General features: G+C 35.3%; 2 protein-coding genes across 2 annotated transcripts in view; one reads left to right on the plus strand and one right to left on the minus strand.

Annotated features, from left to right (window-relative positions):
• Positions 1-24,419, plus strand: part of LOC113395897 (hemolin-like) — a 284,073-nt gene that overhangs the window by 178,075 nt on the left and 81,579 nt on the right. The window lies entirely within an intron of this gene.
• On the minus strand, positions 5,150-17,208 carry LOC113395879 (ATP synthase subunit beta, mitochondrial-like). Its single transcript, XM_064219742.1, has 12 exons — positions 17,075-17,208; positions 16,593-16,670; positions 15,788-15,970; positions 15,248-15,385; positions 14,467-14,564; positions 13,461-13,559; positions 12,130-12,288; positions 11,246-11,368; positions 9,347-9,559; positions 7,482-7,601; positions 6,235-6,306; positions 5,150-5,274 (listed from the first exon to the last, which is right to left on the minus strand). Exons 1-12 carry the CDS (start codon positions 17,136-17,138, stop codon positions 5,170-5,172), a joined length of 1,452 nt encoding a protein of 483 aa, XP_064075812.1. The 5' UTR covers positions 17,139-17,208; the 3' UTR covers positions 5,150-5,169.

A 24,419-nucleotide genomic window follows, 5' to 3' on the forward strand; every position in this document is an offset into this window, starting at 1 on the left:
GATCAATATTATATCGATCTATTTTTATGTTAAAATTTGACGTTTGCTTGAAAAACGCATAAAACTCATATCCATGATCTTTTACCTTAAGTACTTTTTTTTTTGCAAATATCGGTACGGTGGATATTTTTTTTATTTTATTTGTAATGGTGTTACGAACATTTTTATTTATAGTATTGGTAGGCGAATGGTCAGATGGGCCACCTGATGGTATGTGGTCACCACCGCCCATAGACATTGGCGCTGTAAATATATAAATATTGGACAACATCACATACATTACTCTGATCCCAATGTAAGTAGCTAAAGCACTTGTGTTATGGAAAATCAGAAGTAACGACGGTACCACAAACACCCAGACTCAAGACAACATAGAAAAGTAATGAACTTCTTCATCATTCATTCATTATTATCTACTCTTAGCAATAAAGTAAGTAAAATGTAGAATAATAAATTGTAATTCATATTTTAGAATCAATCTTAGATAATACTAAGTTATATTTCTTATTTTGGAATGTAGAATGTATCAAGTCATTAACATTTGTTTCGTACCTATGGCGTTAAGCCTATGATTTCCGGACAGATTTATTATAATAAGTAAGGAATTAAATAAATTAAGATTTAATAGAAGTTTTGGTTATGGCAATTGTTAACTAATACTGTTTAAATAATTTAGAAATATAAATATGATTTCTTTTTGTCAAGAAATGTGTAAATTTGATTTGTCCGGTATATTTTTAATATAGATAGTGATAAATAATTAAGCTAATTACAATATATTTAGATTTTTAATTAAGATCAAAAATAATTTGATATTATTTTTTTTATTATTATAAGCGTTTAATAGTTATTATGTTTCTAACAAAATAAATATGGTCTTGTTGTTGATATAAAAAAAGGAATTAAATTTATTAATGCAAAATGTGTTTTTCTGGATTTCGACATGAATCCCGGGGAGAATTCTGGCGAATCGCCGACATACACTAGTTGATCCAGCGGTTTTACACGCGCGTAATTTATAAAAAAATAACTTTAGCACACAAAGCATCATCCTCCATTTTGTCCCGTCGAGGGGTCAATTAAAAAATTAGCCTACGTCATTCTCCGGGACTCGAAGTATCTCCGTACCAAAGTTCATCTAATTCTGCGGCTTAAGCGCGAAGAGGTAACAGAAGTGTTACAGAGTTATTAGTATTTTTAGAACCAGATGTAGGAATTACTAAAAGAAAAAAAAGCACAAATAGGCTAACAACAATGACCTTTAATTTACGACAGCAATCAATCTACCACAAAAGAAAAAACATTATATCTACAACACAAATAACCATCAATAATCACACTACACAGTGCCGCCAAAAACTCCCGCCTTTTTTTTTTTTTAAAGGGTATTTGTGCGACGTGACGAAGATGTCGCTCGGCTAAGATGTTTATTGCAACAGTATTGATGTACAATTTTTATGACAGCTGATAAAAATGACGTCACACATGATAGATCTCTCTCTCTCCCTCTCTGGCAATGAGGAAATGTTAGACGTCATAAAATGACGTTGGGAAATTTGTTATTGTTAATTTATCTTGATATAAATATATAAAGGAAAATCAACGTTAAAAAATTTTCTTCGTTTATTTTTGGGCATATAATTAAAACAAGGACCCTCCCCGACTGCACACTTAGCACGGGTATGATTTTTGATTTATGGTTGCCACCGTGACAATCCAAGATGGATGCCCCTTTTTTACGTCTGAAATGTGACGTCACTACCTTTACTACGTCACTCAGTATACGTTCTTCAATATGAAAGAACGCAAAAAAAAAAATATATATATAAAAATAATATTTATCAGTAATTAATTTAAATGTTAAGATTTTTTAAAATTATATATTACTATATTACGTATATCTTGACTTTAATAATTATAATATTATTGGATACGAAAACACGCAACAAAATGGCGCATCGCCGTAAGTCAATTGTCAATATTCTTACAAAATCGCACTGCTGGTTATATTACGTTAATGATATAACCGATATAAATATTATTATGCATTTATTGTTATGTATTTCAACTAATAAAACAATAAAACCAAAACAGGATACACATTTCGACGAATCACGTTTTGTTAACAGATAAAATATTAAACGAGACGGTATTTTTTTGAAGGAGTGCAGTTTTTACGGTATAAATAATTGTCGCCTCTTTGCATTAAACCTACTTTCAACAGACTTTTTCGAAACTAAAATTAATAATTGACATAAAAAGATCCCGATAAAGAACTGTCATATTTGTAAAATGTTGAGACGTTCAGCGAATTTGACTAAATACATGACTTCGGAAAGATTCAAAATAGTATGCAATATTGGTATCGCGTACGATCAGCAGTATTTGCTGACATCGATGCCTTTAACAGCAGAAAAGATAAGAGGCTCAGGTAATATATTAATGTTATGTATGTAATGTAATGTTATATGTTATGTTATGTAATGTTATGGTATGTAATGTTTATTGTACTCTCGGATTTTACAACGCAATCTTTTATATTCTAGTTGCTAAGTTCTGGTTGCCTGCCTGTCATAAATCGACTATTCGCGTTGGCCATTATTGTCGGCAATGTTTTGGCCAATGTCATATTGTAAAGTTTTATGTAATGGCGTGTTGGCATACATTCCGGTACGAGATCCGAGTAGTGTCGGTTGTGATAGGGTATGGTAGAGTTATAGCCGCCCATTCAAGCGTTGACCGCACGTTTAGTCTGCAGCGAGCTCCCAGAGCGATCGCTCGCGCCTATTTTTGACTCATGCATGATTGTAACTAACGTAGTTGCATGCGGAGCTTCAATATCTATTCTAATACTTTAATCGAAGCAAACTGAACGACCTTGAAACGTTTTCATGCCTTCAAAAATTCTTATTTTTGATAACGTTTTTCTTCTGACTGATTTCGACAACTGTAGGACTTAAGGGAGACCATCAAACTACACAGGATATATCATGGGGCAAAAGTATATTCGCAAACGGAAGTGTATTCCATAGGTGATACTAACGTGACATTCTGTTCAAGTGCAAGAACAGCGGCGTTACGCACTTTTCGAGGCATTGAAGTGTAAACAGTGCGATCTTTATGACTCCAGGCAGATTCAAAATCGACAAAAATCTTCAATATTTTTTTTCATTTGGCCACAGTTTGTACGCAGGATCTCGGGTACAAACGTAGCTACTGATGAATTAAACTTACAAATAGGAGCTACTAGTTCATTACACCGACGAGGCAGGCTAGACTTTAGCCGACTAAATGATAAATACCTCAGGACTCCATCATTTATGACGATTTAGAAAGTTATTTTTTGTTTAAAAGAGTATACTTCTCATTTGATAAATACTATCACTAATGGTAAAAAAAATTGCGATCAAATATTTAATGGACACGAATTTTATTTATAATTTATAGAGATTAATGTTTCAAGTCTGTTGTTTTACTTTATATTAGATACTAGTTGACGTCCGAGGCATCGCTCGCGTGGTTGGTCATTGGTCAGTTAAGCAAAAAATAGGGAGGACTCCGTTGGGAGTTCAAGCCTGTTTCATACCAAATAAAAAAAAAAATCAGTTTAGTGGTTTGTCCCGTACAACAGACAGACAGACAGAATTACTTTCGCATTTATTTAGTATAGATTAAGACAGGTAAACATATAAACGTTTTGCTCGAAAACTTCTATAATTTCATTAATTATGGAACATTCCTTCCAGATTATCAACGCGCCCCCTTCCCAGATGTGTGGCGTGACCGTCAAAGTGCAAGGGTCCAGCTAACTTCCACTCCCGAGGGCAGAAGCCTCACCAGCGTGTAGTTACAATATAATTACATTTTTATAACGATTGTGTTGAATTGAATGTATTTTGTTTAGAAATACTGACGATAAATTCTCGTTATTTTAAATTTATTAAACAAGCTTACATCTATCATCGGTAATTTTAAATGTACGCAAAATATATTTTCGCAATATATAACCTATTGTTTGAAAGTTACTCAAGTCTTAAGACATTCGCTGCTAGTTAGACATTGTCAAATTTGACAGCTGTCAGCTGACAACTTTACCAAGATGGCCGCTTATACGCTGAAAAACAAAGTTCGAACATCCCCATTGAAAACTATATAAACTGTATGTTTTGACTTTGGTAAAAAATAAATTGAAACCCGATCGCAGCGCTAACTGGATCAAAACTAAATTATAAAGGGAGTTACTCACCTTTAAACTTTAAGCTTACTTTAAGCTTACATTGTTAGGGTGTATCTCTTAAAGTTTAGCCAGCGTTAGCCATGCGAGCGTAAGATAATAGTTTTTAGAATAAAACACCGTGTCATTTCGGCCATTTTATAAAAATACAAACACACATTTAGGATATTTATATTGATTTACTGCTACATTTTACTAATATCAAATTAGTAAAATGTAGTACAATTATCTGTGCCTGTATTATCTTTGAATTATAAAATTAATCAAAGAGTGTCAATATGATAGACAAGACATAAATAATTAAAAAAAAAAAATTACACCAAGGTGTTATTTTGCTGTATTTTAAATGAAAAAAAAATATATGAATTCTATTTTTGTTTTATGAAACGAAAGGCAATAACAACTATGTTGTACCTATATATTTTTTATTAGTAATTTTTTATATTTTTTTTAATTTTACCGCCTTATTGCTATAGCGACCGTCTTTTCTTTCTGCCTGTTATATCGGTTGCCATGGGCGACAGTCTTTTGCATAACTAATGAGTAACGTAAGGAAAAGAATGGGTCGGCTATTTAATTCCAAGGCTTGGCTTGGCTTGGCTAGAATATAGCGTTACATTTAAAAAATATATATTCAATTCAATTTTTTTTTCAGTCATTATAAAGACTGTCACAACAATAACATTAATTACTTAAATAAATAATAATTTATAACAAAAACCAACTAAAATGTCAAATTTTCAATACCTCAAAATATTATATCCGAAGTGCTCAAACTTCGCGCCAAAAGTTAACCCAAGCCTTTGTAACAGGAGATCGCTCGCTCTTTTTTTTTTCTTAATGTATTACGCTACAAGGTATTAATGCATTAGGCGGTAACTCTGTTAAAATTTTAAAAATAAATAAAAACAACACTTTTTGAATAATATATGTATTTAAATATTCTTAGCGAGAGACTGCGACTTGGCGATCACATCTTCAATCGTCCCCACCATATAAAATGCTACCTCCGGTATGTGGTCCAGTTCTCCATTTAGAATCTTCAAGGAATACTAATATGTTTAATCACTACGTTAAAAACAAAGACCCTTCCTGTACGCTTACGTCATTTAAACTTCTTAACGTATTTTAATACGGTTTTCATCAATAAACAGGACGATTCAAGAGGAAATTTTATATGTATAATACATGCATATATATTATATTCAGAAGAAAAAACAAGAAATTTTGATTTGTTCTTCAATCTAAGTTACATAACCCTCGTGTAACGTCGGGGCGGATAGCTAGTTGGTAATCAGTGATAAGTACCCAATTTTGTTTTGTACATTTACACACATTACATGAACAGCCTGTAAATTTCCCACTGCTGGGCTAAGGCCTCCTCTCCCTTTGCGGAGAAGGTTTGGATCACATTCCACCACGCTGCTCCAATGCGGGTTGGTGGAATACACATGTGGCAAAATTTCGTTGAAATTAAACACATGCAGGTTTCCTCACCGCCGAGCACGAGATGAATTATAAACACAAATTAAGCACATGAAATTTCAGTGGTGCCTGCCTGGGTTTGAACCGTAAATCATCGAAAAGGAAGGCAATATGTCCATATAATATAATGTATTCCTAATTCTAATGCTGCATTGGGAACGACATTGGAATATTTCTATATATGAGGAGAATTTTTCGAGATTATTCGACCGCGCTGCTCAAATCGGATTGCTGAATACACGTTGGGAAGATTTTCGTCCAAAAAAATGCATGTTTTTTACGATCTTTTACGGACATGAAGACCGCCCACAGGCATTGGTGCTGTAAGAAATTAACCATTTCTTACATCGCCAATGCGCCATCAACCTTGGGACTGAAGATGCTATGTCCCTTGTGCCTGTAACACCGTCTCACTCATCCTTCAAATCGGAACAGAACAATACTATGTTTAGCTGTTTGTTGAGGGAATATGTCCAAAGCCCTACCACCAAATTAAACGTAACAAAATAAAATACCCTTTTAAATCCCTTGATAGTTTCTTCCAGCTTCACCATCTTACCGACGTGGCCGGTGAACACCTCCGCCACCTTTTACAAATGAAATCTCTAAAAATCTTAAGAATTCTATTCTTCTATTAAGGATATTATATCCTTCTCAATATACACCTTCTGTCGAGAACTATTTAGAACCCTTAAAATATTTAGAGATATAAACAGGGAGAATGTTGATTATTCAAGATTCTATTTTGACGTCTGAGATAAATAAATAATAAAATAGTTCAATGATAGTATTAAGAAAAAGAAATCGACATCGAAAAGACGACCTCCGTGGTCGAGTAGTGTGTACACCGGTTTTCATGGGTACGCCACTCCGAGGTCCCGGAGTCGATCCGGCCGTGTCGATGTAGAAAAAGTTCATTAGTTTTCTATGTTGTCTCGGATCCGGGTGTTTGTGGTACCGTCGTTACTTCCGATGTCCATAACACAAGTGCTTTAGCTACTTACATTGAGATCAGAGTAATGTATGTGATGTTGTCCAATATTTATATTTATTTAAAAAAAAAAAAAGAAAAAGAAATGCGAGTAGTATTAACAAATATTCGAACGCAAATGATCAATCTGAAATCAAAGGTATATTTACTTATAAATACTTTAGAATAACTAAATGCACGAGGGACATAACATCTCAGTTCGCAAGGCTGGTTGTACATTTACGATCTAAGGTTTGAGATTAATATTGCTTAATTTCAACGCCAACCAAGGTCACTGTAAAAAATGCCGACCTAATATAGAAACTTTGCCTACTATCACAAGTGGATAAACAATTATTAAATATTATAATTTTTTCTTTGATTTCTATTTTCTCATCCTCCAATATCAATTGAAAATTTGACGCTCTGGGCACTAGCAACGAGTGTCTCTGCCCTGACACAGACATATAGAAATTTAAACTGAAACTGAACGCGCTTCGACAGCATAGACGACGCTGTCAAAGGGCGACCAACCAGAGGTTAAAATATTACATCCCTTGTTCTTGTAATTACACTGGGTTAATGATCGTTCAAACCGTAACATAAAATTACTTTTTGGCGGTATAATACCTGGAGAATTCGTACCAATACACAGACAGCAAAGACCATTATAATATTAGTACAGACGAGTACAAAACAGGAGCAAACTGACAAACCTTCATTACCTATGCTTACCTAGCTATGCATTTGAGAAGTAATTCTTATTTCTTCGTCTTAAATCAAAAGTCTCACCTGGAACGGTTGCGAGAGGAACCGCTGTATCTTCCTAGCCCGTGCGACTGTCAACTTGTCATCCTCCGAGAGTTCGTCCATCCCCAATATGGCTATGATATCCTGGAGTGACTTGTAGTCCTGTCGTTTATTTAAATATGACTTAATTTCGGAATTATTAGTGTTTAAATGTCATTGTCTATAACCCGCCTAAATGACTACTACACGAAAAACAAGTATATAGGAACGACATACACACATTGAAACAGAACAGAATTTGAAGGCCGGCAGCGCACTATATATTTAATTTCATCATATACTATATAAATAATTTCAGAGGAAGATTTAGTATTAATCACAGTTTGTCTATTTTTAATGGCGTTCGTATTGTTTGTATCCGGTCTGATAATTTTTGTGATAACAATTTGTTTATTTGTAATCGAATATTTATGTTAAGAGCGGGTAGTCCCGAATAGGTTTGTGTGTCGTAAAACGGGCTGACAGCTGATTCATTCAACTTGTCACCGTCGCACGAGGCAGACACTTTCTAAACGACTGGCTCTCAATCTAATTTAATCTACCAAACCGTATTATATTTTGAATATTTGTACCGGAAATTTAAATAATAGTGTACTGAACAGTTACAATGCATCTTTATTTCTGATATTCCGCCATTATAACGTCCACAGTGGAGGATAAAGCCCTTCTGATGATCCGACAAATATTAAAACTTTGATACTAAAATAACATGTTTTGCAGAATACTTAAGTTGAGCATAATTCTAAACGTGATTCGGATAACGTATGAATCAAGACATACTATCAATTTCAACATTTTCCTCAATTGAAATAATTATATCTTACTTCCCAGAATTTGATTCGACTCAGTACACAAATCACAAATCAACTAATTTGGACAAAATCTTTCGGCAATGACGTTACAATATTGACGTCTGTATCACGGTGAGTGCTCTGAGGAATTATTCTCTCTAATTCCTGCGTCCCTTTCTCACGAGTCTACGCGTGCTGGCTCTAGATGTCACCGCATAACTGTGACATAAGTCCATCGGCAGCATTCTCAACCAGCACACGTGTTCTCTTATAACCTGGGTTCCTTCAAATGAGACGTGAAGAGGCATCTTGAAGGCTGGCAAGGCGAGGGCGACTAGTGCAGTTCATTATTCCTGACTGTACTGGCCGTCCTCGCGTTTGGACTCCACCACCACTTACCATCAGGTCGAGTGGAGCCATATGCCTACCCGGAATATATATTGTTGGAATAAACAACTTAGCCGAGCGACATCTGCGTCATGTCAAACAAATACACTTTAAAAAAAAATAAAAAAGGCGGGAGTTGTTTTTTGGCGGCAGACAGATTGGATCGCAATTATCATATTGACTGTGTAGTCTTGATGGTTATTTGTCTTGTAGATTAAATGTTTTTTTTCTTTTGTGGTAGATTGATTGTTATTGTAAATTAAAGGTCATTGTTGTAAAGGTTAGCCTATTTGTTTATTTTTTTCTTTTAGTAATTCCTATTTCTGGTTCTAAAAAAAAAATATATATATATAAAGTTCAAACCATCTAAATATAACAAAGTTGATCAGTTTATTGTTTGGATGCGGTTGTCTACGGAACTATTGGTCGGTTTTGAAAAAAAAAATAGCCCAATACTCGAGACTATTAACATACACACGAGACTTTAAACCCGAGTATAATTTTCGTTTAGTCAGAGAAATGTATTTACTTTTGCAAAATACATTTCTCATCTCTCATTTACTCTAATTCTCATTCACTCGATAATTCTTAATAGAAAGTGAAAAATAACAAGTTAGAAAACTAGATTCGACTATAAACCTCAACTACCAGGATCCGTGAATACTGAACCTGCAAAATCTTCTGAACACCTCGAGCCACGCCATAATGTTCTGGTCCTATGATATTAGGATCCATAACTCTGGATGTCGAGTCCAGAGGGTCCACGGCTGGGTACACTCCCAGTTCAGCGATCGCTCGGGATAAAACTGTCGTTGCGTCCAAGTGGGCGAATGTCGTCGCGGGAGCTGGATCCGTCAGATCATCCGCTGGTACGTATACTGCCTAGGATAATGAGCGATATTCAACAAGAAAAAAATAATCATAATTAAAATATTACAGTTACAGTACACTCTGCTATAAACCGCGCAAAAGAACTTCGTTTCAATTTAAATAATGTTCCTACATTTGTATATATTTAACATTTCTCATACGCATCGGTTATATCATACATATATAAATACTAGCCGAACCTACGGCTTTACTCGCACGAAATTTATAAAACACAAACTTCCAACCCCCTTAGGGATGGAGTTTCGTAAAATACGTTCTTAACGGATGTCTACACCCTATAAGGAACCTGTCAAACTTCAAGTTTCTAACACCCCACCTACTACGTTCTGAGCCGAGGTGCGATCTCATAGGAGACACCCTCAGGACGAACGTCACTCTCGAGCCCAAAAGGGTTCACCTTAAGGCAGAGTCTTAGCACTCGCCCCAACATTCGGTGACGCTGTAAAGGCCAGTAGGGCCAACAGCAATACACAAATCCAGATAAAAAAAAAAACAAGTTTCTAGGTGATATAGTTTCTGAGATTTCGTGATTAATCAGTGAGTGGTATTTAGCTTTTATATATTTATATACATATAGAAGATTTAATTGGGTAAATAACGCATACAAAATTGTTGGGTTTTATGATATAAAGTCCAATAACATTCGTGACGTCACCGGGGAATTACTGAGATTGCAACGTCATTGACGACGCTGACGCTGTCAAACTTCGTAGAATTAATATAGCGTCTACTATACCCTAGTGATTTAAATACCAAAACCTTATTTCTATAATTTATTATTTAATAATCATCATAGTAATAAATTACGCTGTGAACAATAATTTAACTTTACTAGTTCGTAAACTGACTTCCGATTAATTATTTTTGTACGCGCCAAAGGAGCACATTCGGCTGTTTAAATAATTCCGGCACAACGTTACGCTGTCCGAATATTATAAATAAAACCCATAAAAAGTGTTAACACTAGATATTAAAAGCAAAGTAAAACAGTTCAGGAGCTTACATCCCCGTTTGTTTAACAATTTAGTTCATGGATGTTATGGAGTTCCGTAACCGTTACCGAAACTATCGGATATCTATGCATATAATAAAATTGGAGTGTCTGTTTGTAGTATGTAAAATAACCGCTTTTTACTAAATGCATATGTATGTATACACGGTACATATACCAAAATATTTTTTTTTTACAATCTTTGTCTGTCTGGCTAACGGCTGGACCGTTTTTGACGGGTCCTTCACTGGCAGATAGCTGATGTAATAAGGGGTAACTTGGGCTACAACGAAAACTTTTTTGTTATTAAAAAGCGCACCAAGTCGCCGGCACAGTTAGACCGAAATAAAAATTTATCCGTAAACGTACCCGAATCCGATGATAAAAATTATTTATTTTATTCTAACCTTATACCTAATAGCAAATAAAGCCAACAAATATAGTCAAATTGTTATCTTGTATTTTTTTTCTTTTCTAATTTATATTTAATCTAATATCCGTAATTGAAATATCCGAAACAATTGGATAATCCGAAATCATTTCGTATCCGTAACCGTGTCTGTAGACAATAAAATATTATTAATATCCGAAATCCCTGCTCTAGTGTTACAAAAAAATACATCCTAAAATCAATAATGACTATTTAAATAAAAACTTCAAGGTCACACACACATCGTAATACTTACTTGTACACTTGTAATCGAACCTGTCTTCGTCGTGGTGATACGTTCTTGCATCGTACCCATATCCGTCGCCAGTGTGGGCTGGTAGCCCACTGCTGACGGAATACGACCGAGGAGTGCTGATACCTGGCAATTACGTAAAAAAAAATCCAGATCAATTTTACTTGGTAGGTCTTTGTGCTAGCCCGTCTGGGTATGTACCACCCACTCATCAGATATTCTAGCGCCGAATAGCAGTACTCAGTATTGTTGTGTTCCGGTTTGAAGGGTGACTGCCCAAGGTCGGTGGCGCATTGGCGATGTAAGGAATGGTTAATATTTCTCACAGCGCCATTGTCCATGGTTGTCGGTGACCACTTACCATCAGGTGGCCCATTTGCTCAAAAAACACATTAGCGAAATCGTACGCGTGTTAATGTTACTCGTTACTAAGAGCACGCGAATCATTTCTATGACACTAATTTTCACTTACGGCATCACGCACGTGGAAGAAGGGGGTTGTAAAGTTACACGGTTTAAGGTTAAGTAGTTAAGACGTAAAAGCGTAACAAACAAACAAATAAAAGAACACACTTATGCATTTATATTACTAGTCGACCAGGGCTTCGATCATATTTTAAGCGTTTCAGTAGCCTACGTCCTTCGCTGGAGTTCAGGCTTGATTCATAAAAAATTTCATCATATTCGAAATTCAAATTGAATAATGAAGGCCACGTAAATTAACCAATGAGCGGCCAAGGGTAGTTTTCTTTGGGTGATCGTTTCGTGGAGTGGACTTCAGGCAAACATTTGCAGCTAATTTTGACACAACCACGTTTGATTTGAGACAACCACGTTGCTCTGAAGATTTTTTTGTTATTTTAGTAATGTATATAAAGGTCATTCACCTCAGACCCCGCTTGGGTGAAACGGAATATGTTGTCAATAAACAGCAACACGTCCTGTCCCTCTTTATCGCGGAAGTGTTCTGCGAGGGTCAGTCCTGTGAGGGCGACTCGAGCTCTGGCGCCTGGCGGCTCATTCATCTGACCGTACACTAATGCCACCTGTACGAGATTTTTATGAATATTGGAGATAAAGTGCTAAATATATAAAAAGAAAATGGTTCCTTGAAGAGTTTGCCCGTTCCTCCATCGCATTCCATGACCGTGTTGATAATGGCGTCTTCATAACCGATTTCGGTCATGGCAGTTTTAAGGGAGTCTAGCCAAATGCTGATACTGACTATTGACTGAATAGATGAGCGGTCATAACACTGTCTGTTAAATTTATTGTCCTTGCTACGTAAATAAAACAGATACTTCATTTTGTTGTCAATAGATGGCGTTAATAGTACTTTAAATCGCGCTATAATTGCCAAAGTTGAATTCAACTTAAGACAATCATATCGCAATTTATCCCCGAATTGATGACGCGACGGAAACGGGCGTGACGTCAGTAAGCAGTGCTACAAGCAGTTGAGGTGCGTTCTCATAGGAGACGTCAGGATGAACGAGTACGGAGCCCGAGTGGGCTCAAACTTCAAGGCAGAGTCTAGTACTCGCCCCCGCGCCCCGTGACAATGTAAAGGCCAGTAGAGCCAAAAGAAAAACTCAAAGACACAAAAAAAAAATTACAGAACTATTTATCAAAAACATCATAACAATTATTAATAATATTAAGATATCACGAGAAAGGAGATTTTAGTATTGAAATAGGTGAATTTATTATTAAAGTTCAATAACACAAAGTAAATGATTTATTATAAGGTACCCTGTACAACTTAGCTTGATCTTTTTGACAGACGTAAATTTTTCTGATCGACATAACTTTGCAACGACGTACATATTATTTTCTTAATTTAATGATTTTAAAAATTGTAAAAATATTTAAAAAAATACATATAATAACCCTAAAGATTCAAGCGTTATCCGAAAATTTTAAGAATTTTTATTGCTTCAAAATAAAATTTAAACAGAAACACTGAAAATAATAGACGCTTGTACAATGTTACATCGGTCGGACGGTAGGGAAGCGAATAACAGACAGTAACTGCTGCAAATATCGATAACAAAAATCCTTATTAAAGATCATTGTTAAATTATTGTTACGAACGGGGGTCGGTGTTGCAGATGTCCATGGGCGGTGGTAGTCACTTTCCATCAGGCGACCCTCCTGCTCGTTTGCCACCCATTACATAGAAAAATGGCTTGTTCTGTAATTCAAAGTCATCGTATACCTTTGAAGTTTTGTAGCTATCCGTGATAACGCCACCGACTTTCATTTCATTGTACAGATCGTTACCTTCGCGCGTTCTTTCGCCGACACCGGCAAACACCTAGAACAAAGTTATAGAGAGATCCAATCGTATCGTGACAATGAGATTTTCCGAGAAATGATTGCGAAAAATTGGTAAAACTTGCAGCCAACGTACATTACTTCCTATCGACTGCATCACGGCGAGTGATCTGAGGAATTATTCTCTCTAATTCCTGCATCCCCTTTCCTTCGCAGATCCACGCGTGCTGGTTCGCGATGTGACCGCACAACTGTGACATCGATTCCATCGCACACAAAGAAATTTGACAACTCTTTTTTTTGTCGCACCAAAAATGGAACTCTACCAGCACACGTGTTCCCCTCCTCTTATAACCAGGGTGCCTTCAAACGAGGCGTGAAGAAGCATATTGCGGGCCGGCATGGCAAGGGCGACTAGTGCAGCTCATTCTTACTGACTGTACTAGTCTTCTTCGCGTTTGGACTCTACTTCCACTTACCATCAGGTGGAGTGGAGTCATATGTCTACCCGGACAATATCAAAAAAAGACCAACATAATTTTTACCAACATTTCACATGACTAAATGACCAATACACCGAACTGTAATTATATTTTTTTTATTTACATACTTACTTAAGCAAACTGGCAAATCGATTCTAATGCAACTTTTAAATGCAACCTATTGGACGGTAGTCACCACCGCCCATTGAAATTGACGCCGTTAGAAATATTGACCATTCCACCACCAATGCCCAACCAACCTTGAGAGCCAGGATTGCCTGTAGTTACACTAGCTCACTTTTCAAACCGAAATATAACTGTTCATAACTACCATTGGGCTTGCAAAATTCCCTATGGATCAAGTAAAAGTCTTTTATACCCCTATATAACATGACAAACATACAGATCTCTATTTAAATTTTATATTTAAAACATCGTAATTTGGCGTTAGTAAGATAATCTCACCGAGAACCCGCCATGCGCTTTCGCCACGTTATTGATTAGCTCCATGATCAGAACCGTCTTCCCGACACCGGCACCACCGAATAAACCGATTTTACCACCTAAAAACAAACAGAAGGCACATAGAATAATAAACGAATTATATGTTTTAGACTTTTAGCGCTGTCTCTATTTTAGAGCGAGAAAGCAATTGCTCGCGACAACAGGTGACAAGGGCTGCAAAAATACTGATACTGATACAATTTATAAACCCAAAAATATTTATATACATATATGGGCCACCTGATGGTAGGTCACCACCGCCCACATACTGTGAGAACTATTAACCATTCCTTACATCGCCAATGCTCCACCAACATTAGGAACTAAGATGTTATGTCTCTTGTGCCTGTAGTTTTGTACACTGGCTCACTCACCCTTCAAACCGGAAAACAACAATACTAAGTATTTACTGTTGTTTGGCGGTGGAATGTCAGATGAGTGGGTGGTACCTACCCAGCTTGCACAAGGCCCTACCACCAAGTAAAAAGTTATAGATACTAGACCTCTATTGCAGTCAGGGCTTCGCGATTGGTAATGTGTTGGTCAGGATATCGGACTCTACACTAACTAGACTGTCAATTTGGCCACGCACGCACACTAGTATGACGTTTGACGAGTGTCAAGCGTAACTATCAAGCACACCAAGATAATAAAATTGGCTAGTTCTTTATTAGTGAATTTAAGAATGCAATAGTTTAATTTAACGACAATATTTATTAATATTAGATATATCTGCTCAAACCTTTAACATAAGGTGCGAGTAAATCGACAACTTTGATTCCGGTGACGAGAATTTCTTGTTCCACCGACATCTCTACAAATGGCGGAGCGTCAGCGTGTATCGGCGCGAACTGATCCGTTTCGATTGGACCACGTTCGTCTAGTACATAGAAAATTCTAGATTAAGCCTACATTTATTTATTTTTTTTAAACAAATTTTACACCAAGTTCTACTAAGCGTATATTAATATCTATTTTTAATGAAAAACAACTTATTATAGATATTATTCGATATTTATTTAAGTAAACTTTCGTATGTTTTTTTAATAATGTATCATGTATTTGTTGAAACGAGGTTCAATGCATTTTTAATAGTAGGTATATTCGAATTATGGCAACGCTTACGATAATAATGGAAAGAAGACCTAATACTTTGTATGGGGAGTGCCGATTTTGCTTGTTAAAAGGATATCATAGACATAATGAAGGAGTACTTCACGAAAGGCTCTCGTGAGGTGTATCATGTATTTGTTTTTTATTTACAAACTATAACCAAACTCACCAATGGGTTCACCAATAACATTTATAATCCTGCCCAACGTTGGCTCACCAACCGGTATTGTAATGGGAGCTCCCGTATCTATAACCGGCTGCCCACGGACCAGACCTTCGGTACCGTCCATTGCTATTGTACGACATGTGGAATCACCTAAGTGTTGAGCGACTTCCAATATCAGACGCGGTTCTAGAAATATTTTTAACTGGTTACCAATCGATTATACTGATCTACGAGTCGCACTAGTTCCCTCTTAAAATAAACCCCAAAACCTCTCCTCGTCAAAGCCGTGGCCTTTATCCAGTTTTTATGGGTCTTTAAATAAAACAGCCTGTAAATATGCCACTGCTGCCTTGAGGAAAAGGTTTGGAGCTAATTCCAGCAGACTGCTCCAATGCATATGGAAGAATTTAATTGAAATAAGATACAAAGGTTTCATAATGTTGTCCTTCATTATCAAGCAGAAGATGAATTATAAACACATATTAAGCACATAGGACTTCATTGGTGGTTAAACATGCAATCATCGGTCAGGAGTCACGCGTCATAACTGAGTCATTCATTATTTCTGCTTCATAAACATTTCTTTCTCATGTTAAAATTTGTCTTGATTGTTTGTTTGTTTTTGTAAATCATAATATTTATTTATTGTTTTTTAAATTAAGATACGTGCTGCATTCATTGTCATAAGCAGGGAGTAGGGTAAGGCCTCGTATATTTTTTTAAATCGGAAACGAAACTAGTGTCACGAATTGGCATTGTGCAGAGACCTGATGGGTGATCTCTGTTATGTATGTAAACTATCACTCACTGCGTCCTGGAACTTCGAGTGCATTTAGAATAAGCGGCAAGTGAACATCGAATTTGACGTCCACGACCGCTCCGATTACTGTGTAATAGAAATGTTAAAATGGATCAAATCGAACTATTTTACAGGGAAAAAAATAAGTCAGGTAAATTTAAATACATTTCCCCCTGCTGGGCTATCCCTCTCTCTTTGAGTAGAAAGTTTGAGCTTATTCCACCATGCTGCTCCAATGCGGGTTGGTGGTTATACGTGTGGCAGAATTTCGTTAAAATTAAACACATTCAGATTTCCTCATGATATTTTTCTTCACGAGAGCCGAGCACGAGATGAATTATAAACTCAAATTAAGCACATGAAAATTAAGTGGTGCTTGCCTGGGTTTAAACCCGCAATCACCGATTAAGATGCACGCGTTCTAACTACTGGGCTATTTCGGCTCTCGCACCTACCAATGCCATAAGAAAATTATCATCATCATCAAATACCTGCAATAATCTTCCCTTCCGATCCAGCACCCGGAGCCTTTGGTGGGGGCGATGACTTTTTCATCGGTTCCTTTCTTTCTCTTCTAGGTGATGCTTTAGGTTGTGCTTTAGGGGGAGCTTTAGGGGGAGCTTTAGGGCAAGCTTTGGGTGATTTGGTTGGTTGGGTTGAGAACTAAACAAGTAAGATATAAATTGAGATTATCTTACGTATTATAGTTTCATTCACATGCGAATTTAAGCTGGTTGTGTTTATTTTGACCAATAAGTAAGTATATAGCTTCTATATTGAATAAATAATTTTGATTTGGATTGATAAGACATATAGGAGCTACGTGGTAGGGCTTTGTAAAGTTCCTCTGTCTCTATCTGACTACCATCCATTTATCGTCTATTTTAAAAAAGGCTTGGGGTCGAGTGAGCCATCGTAATGACACGGACAATCCATAACCACTTAGATATCACAACTGGCCATTCAAATACAATGTAAAGATTTAAGAAGTAAATTAAATTGTCGTTGTACCAGTAATTTACATTACACACCAGTAAGTATTCGTGAAGTGGACCACTTAAGATGGCTCAAACTCAGACTCAAATTCCTTTATTCAATATGGAAGCATTACACTTACTTATTGATAGTCAAATTAAACACTACCACCGGTTCGGAAAAGAAAACACCCTTACTTGAGAATAAGAGGCTTATTAATCATAGATGAAATTGTAAATTATATTTACAAACTTCTAATGTAAAAAATTATCACGTTATCATGTTACAATCTACTTAACATTGTAACATAACGTGGGAGATAACTCAGACCCTGAAGACTAAATCCAGATTTACCTAATATTAATGCTACTGAGAATTTCTTAATAAACTGGGTTAGTTTATTAAGAAATTAAACATTCACCGCTACGTATTGTACTCTACTTAAATTATAAGTATTGGGAATTTTAAAAAGACTTACTTTCGCAACTGGTACGTTTAAAAATGCGCAAGCTCCAACTTTCATAGTTTTGAGAGAACGAATGGATTTGTCTTCATCTCTTTTTTTTACATATACTACATAATTTTTTTCCTTCGTTTCATTGTCAATTTTAGTATTTGAATTATTGGTTTCATTTTGAATTGATGAATTATTTGAATATAATTTATTTTTCGTATCTGTAATGTATAAAATTAATACGAAATGGTGTCTATTAAGCTGCAGCTACATTTAAGTACTGAAACGACTTGAAAGTAAGTGAATAATGCAAGTGTAACTTTATATTTACAGAAAATACGCATAACATTTTTCAATGCAGGCGTTCCTGATATTAAAAAAAAAATTAAATAAGGTGACTGAACTGTTTGTATTGACAAAGAAACTAAAAAAGCAATTTAATGTTTTTAAAATTAAAAGATTTTATTGGCTATGTAGTGAAGATTAGGTTTTATGGTATTATACCTTTGCCTTTTTCTATATGAAAATTTTATAAAAATGTTTTCTTGTATAAAATTGTCATCTTAACTATTTTTTGGAAATAAACAATAATAATGTGTTAATTAATAAATTAAAATAAAACTTACATTTATGTTTGTTTGAAAATAACTTCGATAAATTATTGTAAAGCTTATTCATTTTCAATTATCGTTATTATTTTATTTAAAAGTCTTTGACATCGTACGTAAGCGTCAATTTTATATGTATATTTTTTTATTTTAAGTAAATACTCATTTCTTATTTTATTTTTTAAAAATAAGAGAATTGAAAAATATATATGTGATTTTTTATTTTATATATAATTTTATTAATTATAAAAGTTTGAATAATAATATTATCAACGCGTTACATTACAATTAGATTACTTAATTTTTTAATTATTACCTAACGCCATCTGCTGTTGAGTAGCTGTACTGATTTATATATATTTTTCAATTCGAATAATTCTTATAAAACAATAAAGATTTTTTGATTCGATTAAAAAAATATTTATTTATTATTAACTAGGTATGTAAGATATATTTATTTCAAATGTAATTGAATTTTGTGAGATTTATCATGAATATGAATAATTAAATAAATGCCGGATTTATGGGGAGTTTACCAATACAAATCAACTTCCGCTATTAAATACGAATTTCCTTTGGAGAGAGATATTATCTGTCGGAGATCCAAACGATCTTTGGCCCAAAATTATAGTCAACCATCACTTGTAGACGATAGCAGCAGGACTTGACGGACATGAAGAGATGAGCTGGACTACTTCTAGATTCGTCTTATTTTAATTAATTTAAAAATTAAATTAATTAATTTAAAATTAATTAAAAAGAGCCGAGATGGCCTAGTCGTAAGAACGCATGCAACTTAACCGATGATTAAATAATATAATGGGTTATAATATATATATATATTATAATGATTATATATATGATAATGGGTTCAAACCCAGGCAAGCACCACTGAATTTTCATGTGCTTAATTTGTGTTTATAATTCATCTCGTGCTCGGCGGTGAAGGAAAACATCGTGAGGAAACCTGCATGTGTCTAATTTCAACGAAATTCTGCCACATGTGTATTCCATCAACCCGCATTGGAGCAGCGGTTGGAATATGCTGCAAACCTTCTCCTCAATGGGAGAGGAGGCCTTAGCCCAGCTGTGGGAAATTTACAGGTTATTAATGTAATGTAATGTAAAATTAGCATTCAGATTAATAAATTAAATATAAATTTTATAAAACAATAAGAGTTTATTTGTTTAATGCAGGTTCACCTGATTCATGATAAGTGGTCATCACTGCTGAGACATAGGCGCCGTAAGAAATTTTGACGCATTGGAAAATAAGATGTTATGTTCCTTGTTCATGTTTTCTATATGGTTGGCGGACGAGCAAATGGACCAATTGATGGTAAGTGGTCACGACCACCTATAGACAATGGCGCTGTAAGAAATATTAACCATTTCTTACATCGCTAATGCGCAATCGACCTTGGGAACTAAGATGTTATGTCTCTTACGCCGGTACTTACGCTGGCTCAATCACCCTTCAAACCGGAACACAACAATGATTACTGCTTACCTACCAGACGGGCTTGCACAATGTCCTGTCAAGTAAATACTTTGTTAAATTCCATAAACCTTTGGCCTTAAATCGATATTATTTTCGTTTAGTGTAAATCCAAAACTTATAGACTTCAAACCTTTTGTAACAATTACGCTGTGTCAAGTTTTGGATTCGAGCCGTGGGAACTAACAGCTGATGTGTACGGTGGCGCTCACACGTTTAAACAACACGATTGTAAATAATCGATATAAATTATATTATCATTGTCGAAGTTATACTTCTTTTGAGGCGTTATGAAAATAATGTATACTTTATTCCAACCGTAACACGAAAAAAGCTAAATAAACAATATTCGACAGCAAATTGACGCGATAGTATGATGAGCAAAAAATTGTTCTGTACCGAGCTTCCATCACTTATATAAGCCTCACTACAAATCACGTGACACACAATAATGAACAGAAAAGTCAAAGTACCCTCTTATTTAATATCAATGCTATCAACACAATTGGCTATTTGACAATGCGAAAAATAAAGTGTCAATTATTGTAATCAGTATGTATTATGAGTTTAAAAATCCATAAATAAAAATGCATTTTTTTAAACGTTTGTCACGTGACACAAAACGCTCCTGATTGGTCGGGCTTATGATGACGTCACTTGCTTATTAACCTCGTTTGCCTACTGTATGTGGATTATATGTGCCACCGATTAAAATACAGGCAAGTGACGTCACCGACCTCATTGCAGCGCCATATTGTCAAAGTTGCGTTTTCGCGCGCTATTTAAATATGGAATTGTTATTTTGATATTTTTCAGCAAACATATACTAGAATTTAGAAAAAACTACTTTTACTGGGTTGCTTAACCTCTACTAAATAAAATAAAATGCATTTTAAAAACCCATCAAATAGCCTATTCTAAAATAACTTAAATTCAATTGTTATTTTTACAGAATTTATTAAAAAAATCAATAAATAATGTAAGCGATTTTGTAATCATCTAATTACTTAATAATTTCTTATTTAAAAGAAGGCCACACGCACCGTTAATAATTACAAAGATCAAATAGTAATTTATTTGTTAACAATTTAATAATTCATATAATTAGTGTTGGATCTGTGGTCGAAATTCGACCATAAGTATTGAAAATTTGAAGAAAACATACACTTATAAATTGCACGAATTGCACGTTTCGAACAGTTTAATGTCTCCCATTCGGGACAAAGAGTTCCCATATTATAGAAATATACGTGATACGTGTTACTACCTCACTAGGCCCAGACCCACCTTGGGGAGAACCTTTGGACCTGATGGAGTCCAATTTAAAAGAGTTTCGTCCGTTACAAATGGTAATTTTATGCGTATCGTGACTAGGCCTTTTAGATTAAACATTTCAAATAGAGGCTGATCTCCTTTATTAATGAGGGAAGAAGCAGTTACGGTGCTAGAACAAACGTGAACGTCAGCGACATCAGCTTGGCGAGTTTACTCGTTTTACCTGTTTAAACAAAACAACAACGTTAAAGAGATCATTTGCCAGTTATAATAGTGACTAACTAAATAGTGAATAGATTGAAAAATATTTTAAAGAGGACCCGACACTTAAATTTTAATCATTCCTTACATCTCCAATGCGCCACCAACCTTGGGAACTAAGTTTTGACGCCCCTTGTGCCACTCGCACTTCAAACCGGAACGCAACCATAAAAATATTGCTTCTTGGCGGTAGAATTTATAATAAGTGAATTGTACCTACCCAGAGTGGCTTGCATAACAGCCCACCACCAAGTAATCCTGATTTCAATGTAAATAAGCGACGCTAAGTAAGACATTATTATAAGTGTAATATTTAACTGTTTACAAACTTGCGTCGCCTTCCGTACCAACCCTTTTAAATCCAACCTACATTAATCGCGCGCTGTCGTCACGAAATTAATCACAATGAGTCAAGGGCTAATATGTATGTATGTTTTTGGTAAGTAGATATTTACTGAGGACTTAAGTATATTTTTCTCTTTCTAATTCTCCTTAGTCAGGATACAGCAAACGAAACTGGTACTTATTTACATAACATAAAAATAATCAGCCTGTAAATTTCCCACTGCTGGGCTAAGGCCTCCTCTCCCGTTGAGGAGAAGGTATGGAGCATATTCCACCACGCTGCTCCAATGCGGGTTGGTGGAATACACATGTGGCAGAATTTCGTTGAAATTAGACACGTGCAGGTTTCCTCACGATGTTTTCCTTCACCGCCGAGCACGAGATGAATTATAAACACAAAATTAAGCACATGAAAATTCAGTGGTGCCTGCCTGGGTTTGAACCCGAAATCATCGGTTAAGATGCACGCATTCTAACCACTGGGCCATCTCGGCTCTTATTATACTTACTTATTTAGGCTGCTCAAAAAAGTCCTAGGGAAAATCTATTCCAACCACAAAATAAGTCGAGACAAACAAACAACTTCGACCTTGAATTGGCGCGATATCATTGGTCGAGAGCTAGAATAATCTATGATATTCATTATTGTATACGGACGGCTGTGACCACTTATCGTGAGGTAACCCATTTGCCTAAATGCTTGAAATAAAACAAGGCTTAGCTACATTCCGGACCGGTGGTAGCTCCACTTAATATAGTTTGTTAAATGGACGATTCAAAAGTGCTTGTAAAAGCCTACTTGAATAAAGTATATTTGGTTATGTTTTACGAGCTGCAAAGACGGCTCGACGACTATGCTTTTTTTTGGACATTGGAGAAGAATTTTTTTTAGTTGCCCATAAGCACTGGGGCAGTAAGAAATAGTAACCATTACTTACGTCACCAATGCGCCACCAACCTTGGGAACTAAGATGCCTTGTCCCTTAATCCTTTAGTTAAAAGCTAAGCGTCTAAAAGACTCAGACCTGTGACTATACGTGCCTTTAAAGTTATCAATTTTCGTTGGGTTTTGGTCAACACGCTTCTCATGGGAGACAGACGCGAGCTGACGTCACACAGCCCGTGAAGACATACTAAGACTAAAAAGTTCTAACACCAAGTATCTATCTACGTAAAATCAATTTTTCTTCTTTGGACAAGATACTCTTAACAACTTTACCGATTCATAAATTTAAATATTATGAAAATAATTACTTTGAATAATACTTTTTAATACGTAAACAGCCGGTTTTGCCCATGGGTTTGGTGGCATCTTACACGATGATTGCGGGCTTAATCCCAAGCAAGCACCAATTATTTTCATGTGCTTAAATAATCTCGTGCATGTGTCTAATTTTATCCAACTTTCGACATTCATTTTTTTTTCGACATCTTCGTCATCCGATCCTCGTCATCGTGTTAATTAAATAAGTACTAATAATTTAATTATTATTTGTATTTAATTTGGTCTATATATTATATATTAAAGTCTAGATTTACTTTTGGATAAGAATTAATTCTTAGTACTGGCTGTAAATAACAATTTGTATATTTAAATAAATAAAAAATAAAAAATCTTGCAAGAAAAAACAAACAAACTAACTCCACTGTTCTTATAAGTCAAGTACCGGCTTGTAAATGTCCCATTGCTGGGCATATTCCACCACGATTCAAAGAGGGTTGGTGGATACACATTATGCAGAATTTCTTTAAATTCTAATAAATGTCGGATTCTTCACGATGTTTTCTTTAAAATAAAGCATGAAAATACATATGCTTATTCGAATTAGAACCTACGACCGTCGATTAAGATCCAGGTGTTCGACCAACTGACTCATATTAGTAGTTTTTTTTAAATTTCAAATAGTGATAATTTAGTTTGTAGATTTAAACCATATGTAGCAACTGAAACTTATATAAAAACTTATATAAAGTACAATAATATTGATTTTAATCCATTCCAGTTTTTGTAATGCCTTCCTAATGATCGCGCGGTGGTTCATAACACGTTCCGTCGTCATAAGCGCCAATTATAACGCCGGGCGCCATGTTTGTTCTGGTAGGTTCTTTATCGTCGACAGATTTACGATTAGTAATATTAAATATTTTAATTTTACCATATCCGGCCATTCATTTATTACGTAAGACATTTTTCGCTTGATTTTGAAACCCTTTCCCCCATTATTATAAGAAAAAATAAGATTATGCCAACACCCTGTTTAATATTTATTACGTAAGAATCTAAAGGAAAAAATGAATACACGTTTGGTTTATTTTAATGTTTATGTTTCAAAGAATCAATTTTTTTAAACATTTATTCTTAATTTCAAAGGTAATAATCTTCATTTTTCGGACCGCCCGTTGCGTTTTATATCTATACG

Source organism: Vanessa tameamea, chromosome 29 (assembly GCF_037043105.1).
Source record: "Vanessa tameamea isolate UH-Manoa-2023 chromosome 29, ilVanTame1 primary haplotype, whole genome shotgun sequence".
Lineage (NCBI taxonomy): Eukaryota > Metazoa > Arthropoda > Insecta > Lepidoptera > Nymphalidae > Vanessa > Vanessa tameamea.

Coding starts and splice junctions, on each gene's coding strand:
- LOC113395879 (XM_064219742.1), bottom strand. CDS start 17,138: ATGAAAAAGTCATCGCCCCCACCAAAGGCTCCGGGTGCTGGATCGGAA. Junction 15,386..15,787: donor TGTTATTGGTGAACCCATTG/GTGAGTTTGGTT, acceptor TCTATGTACTAG/ACGAACGTGGTCCAATCGAA. Junction 7,602..9,346: donor GTGTTCAGAAGATTTTGCAG/GTTCAGTATTCA, acceptor AATAAACGACAG/GACTACAAGTCACTCCAGGA.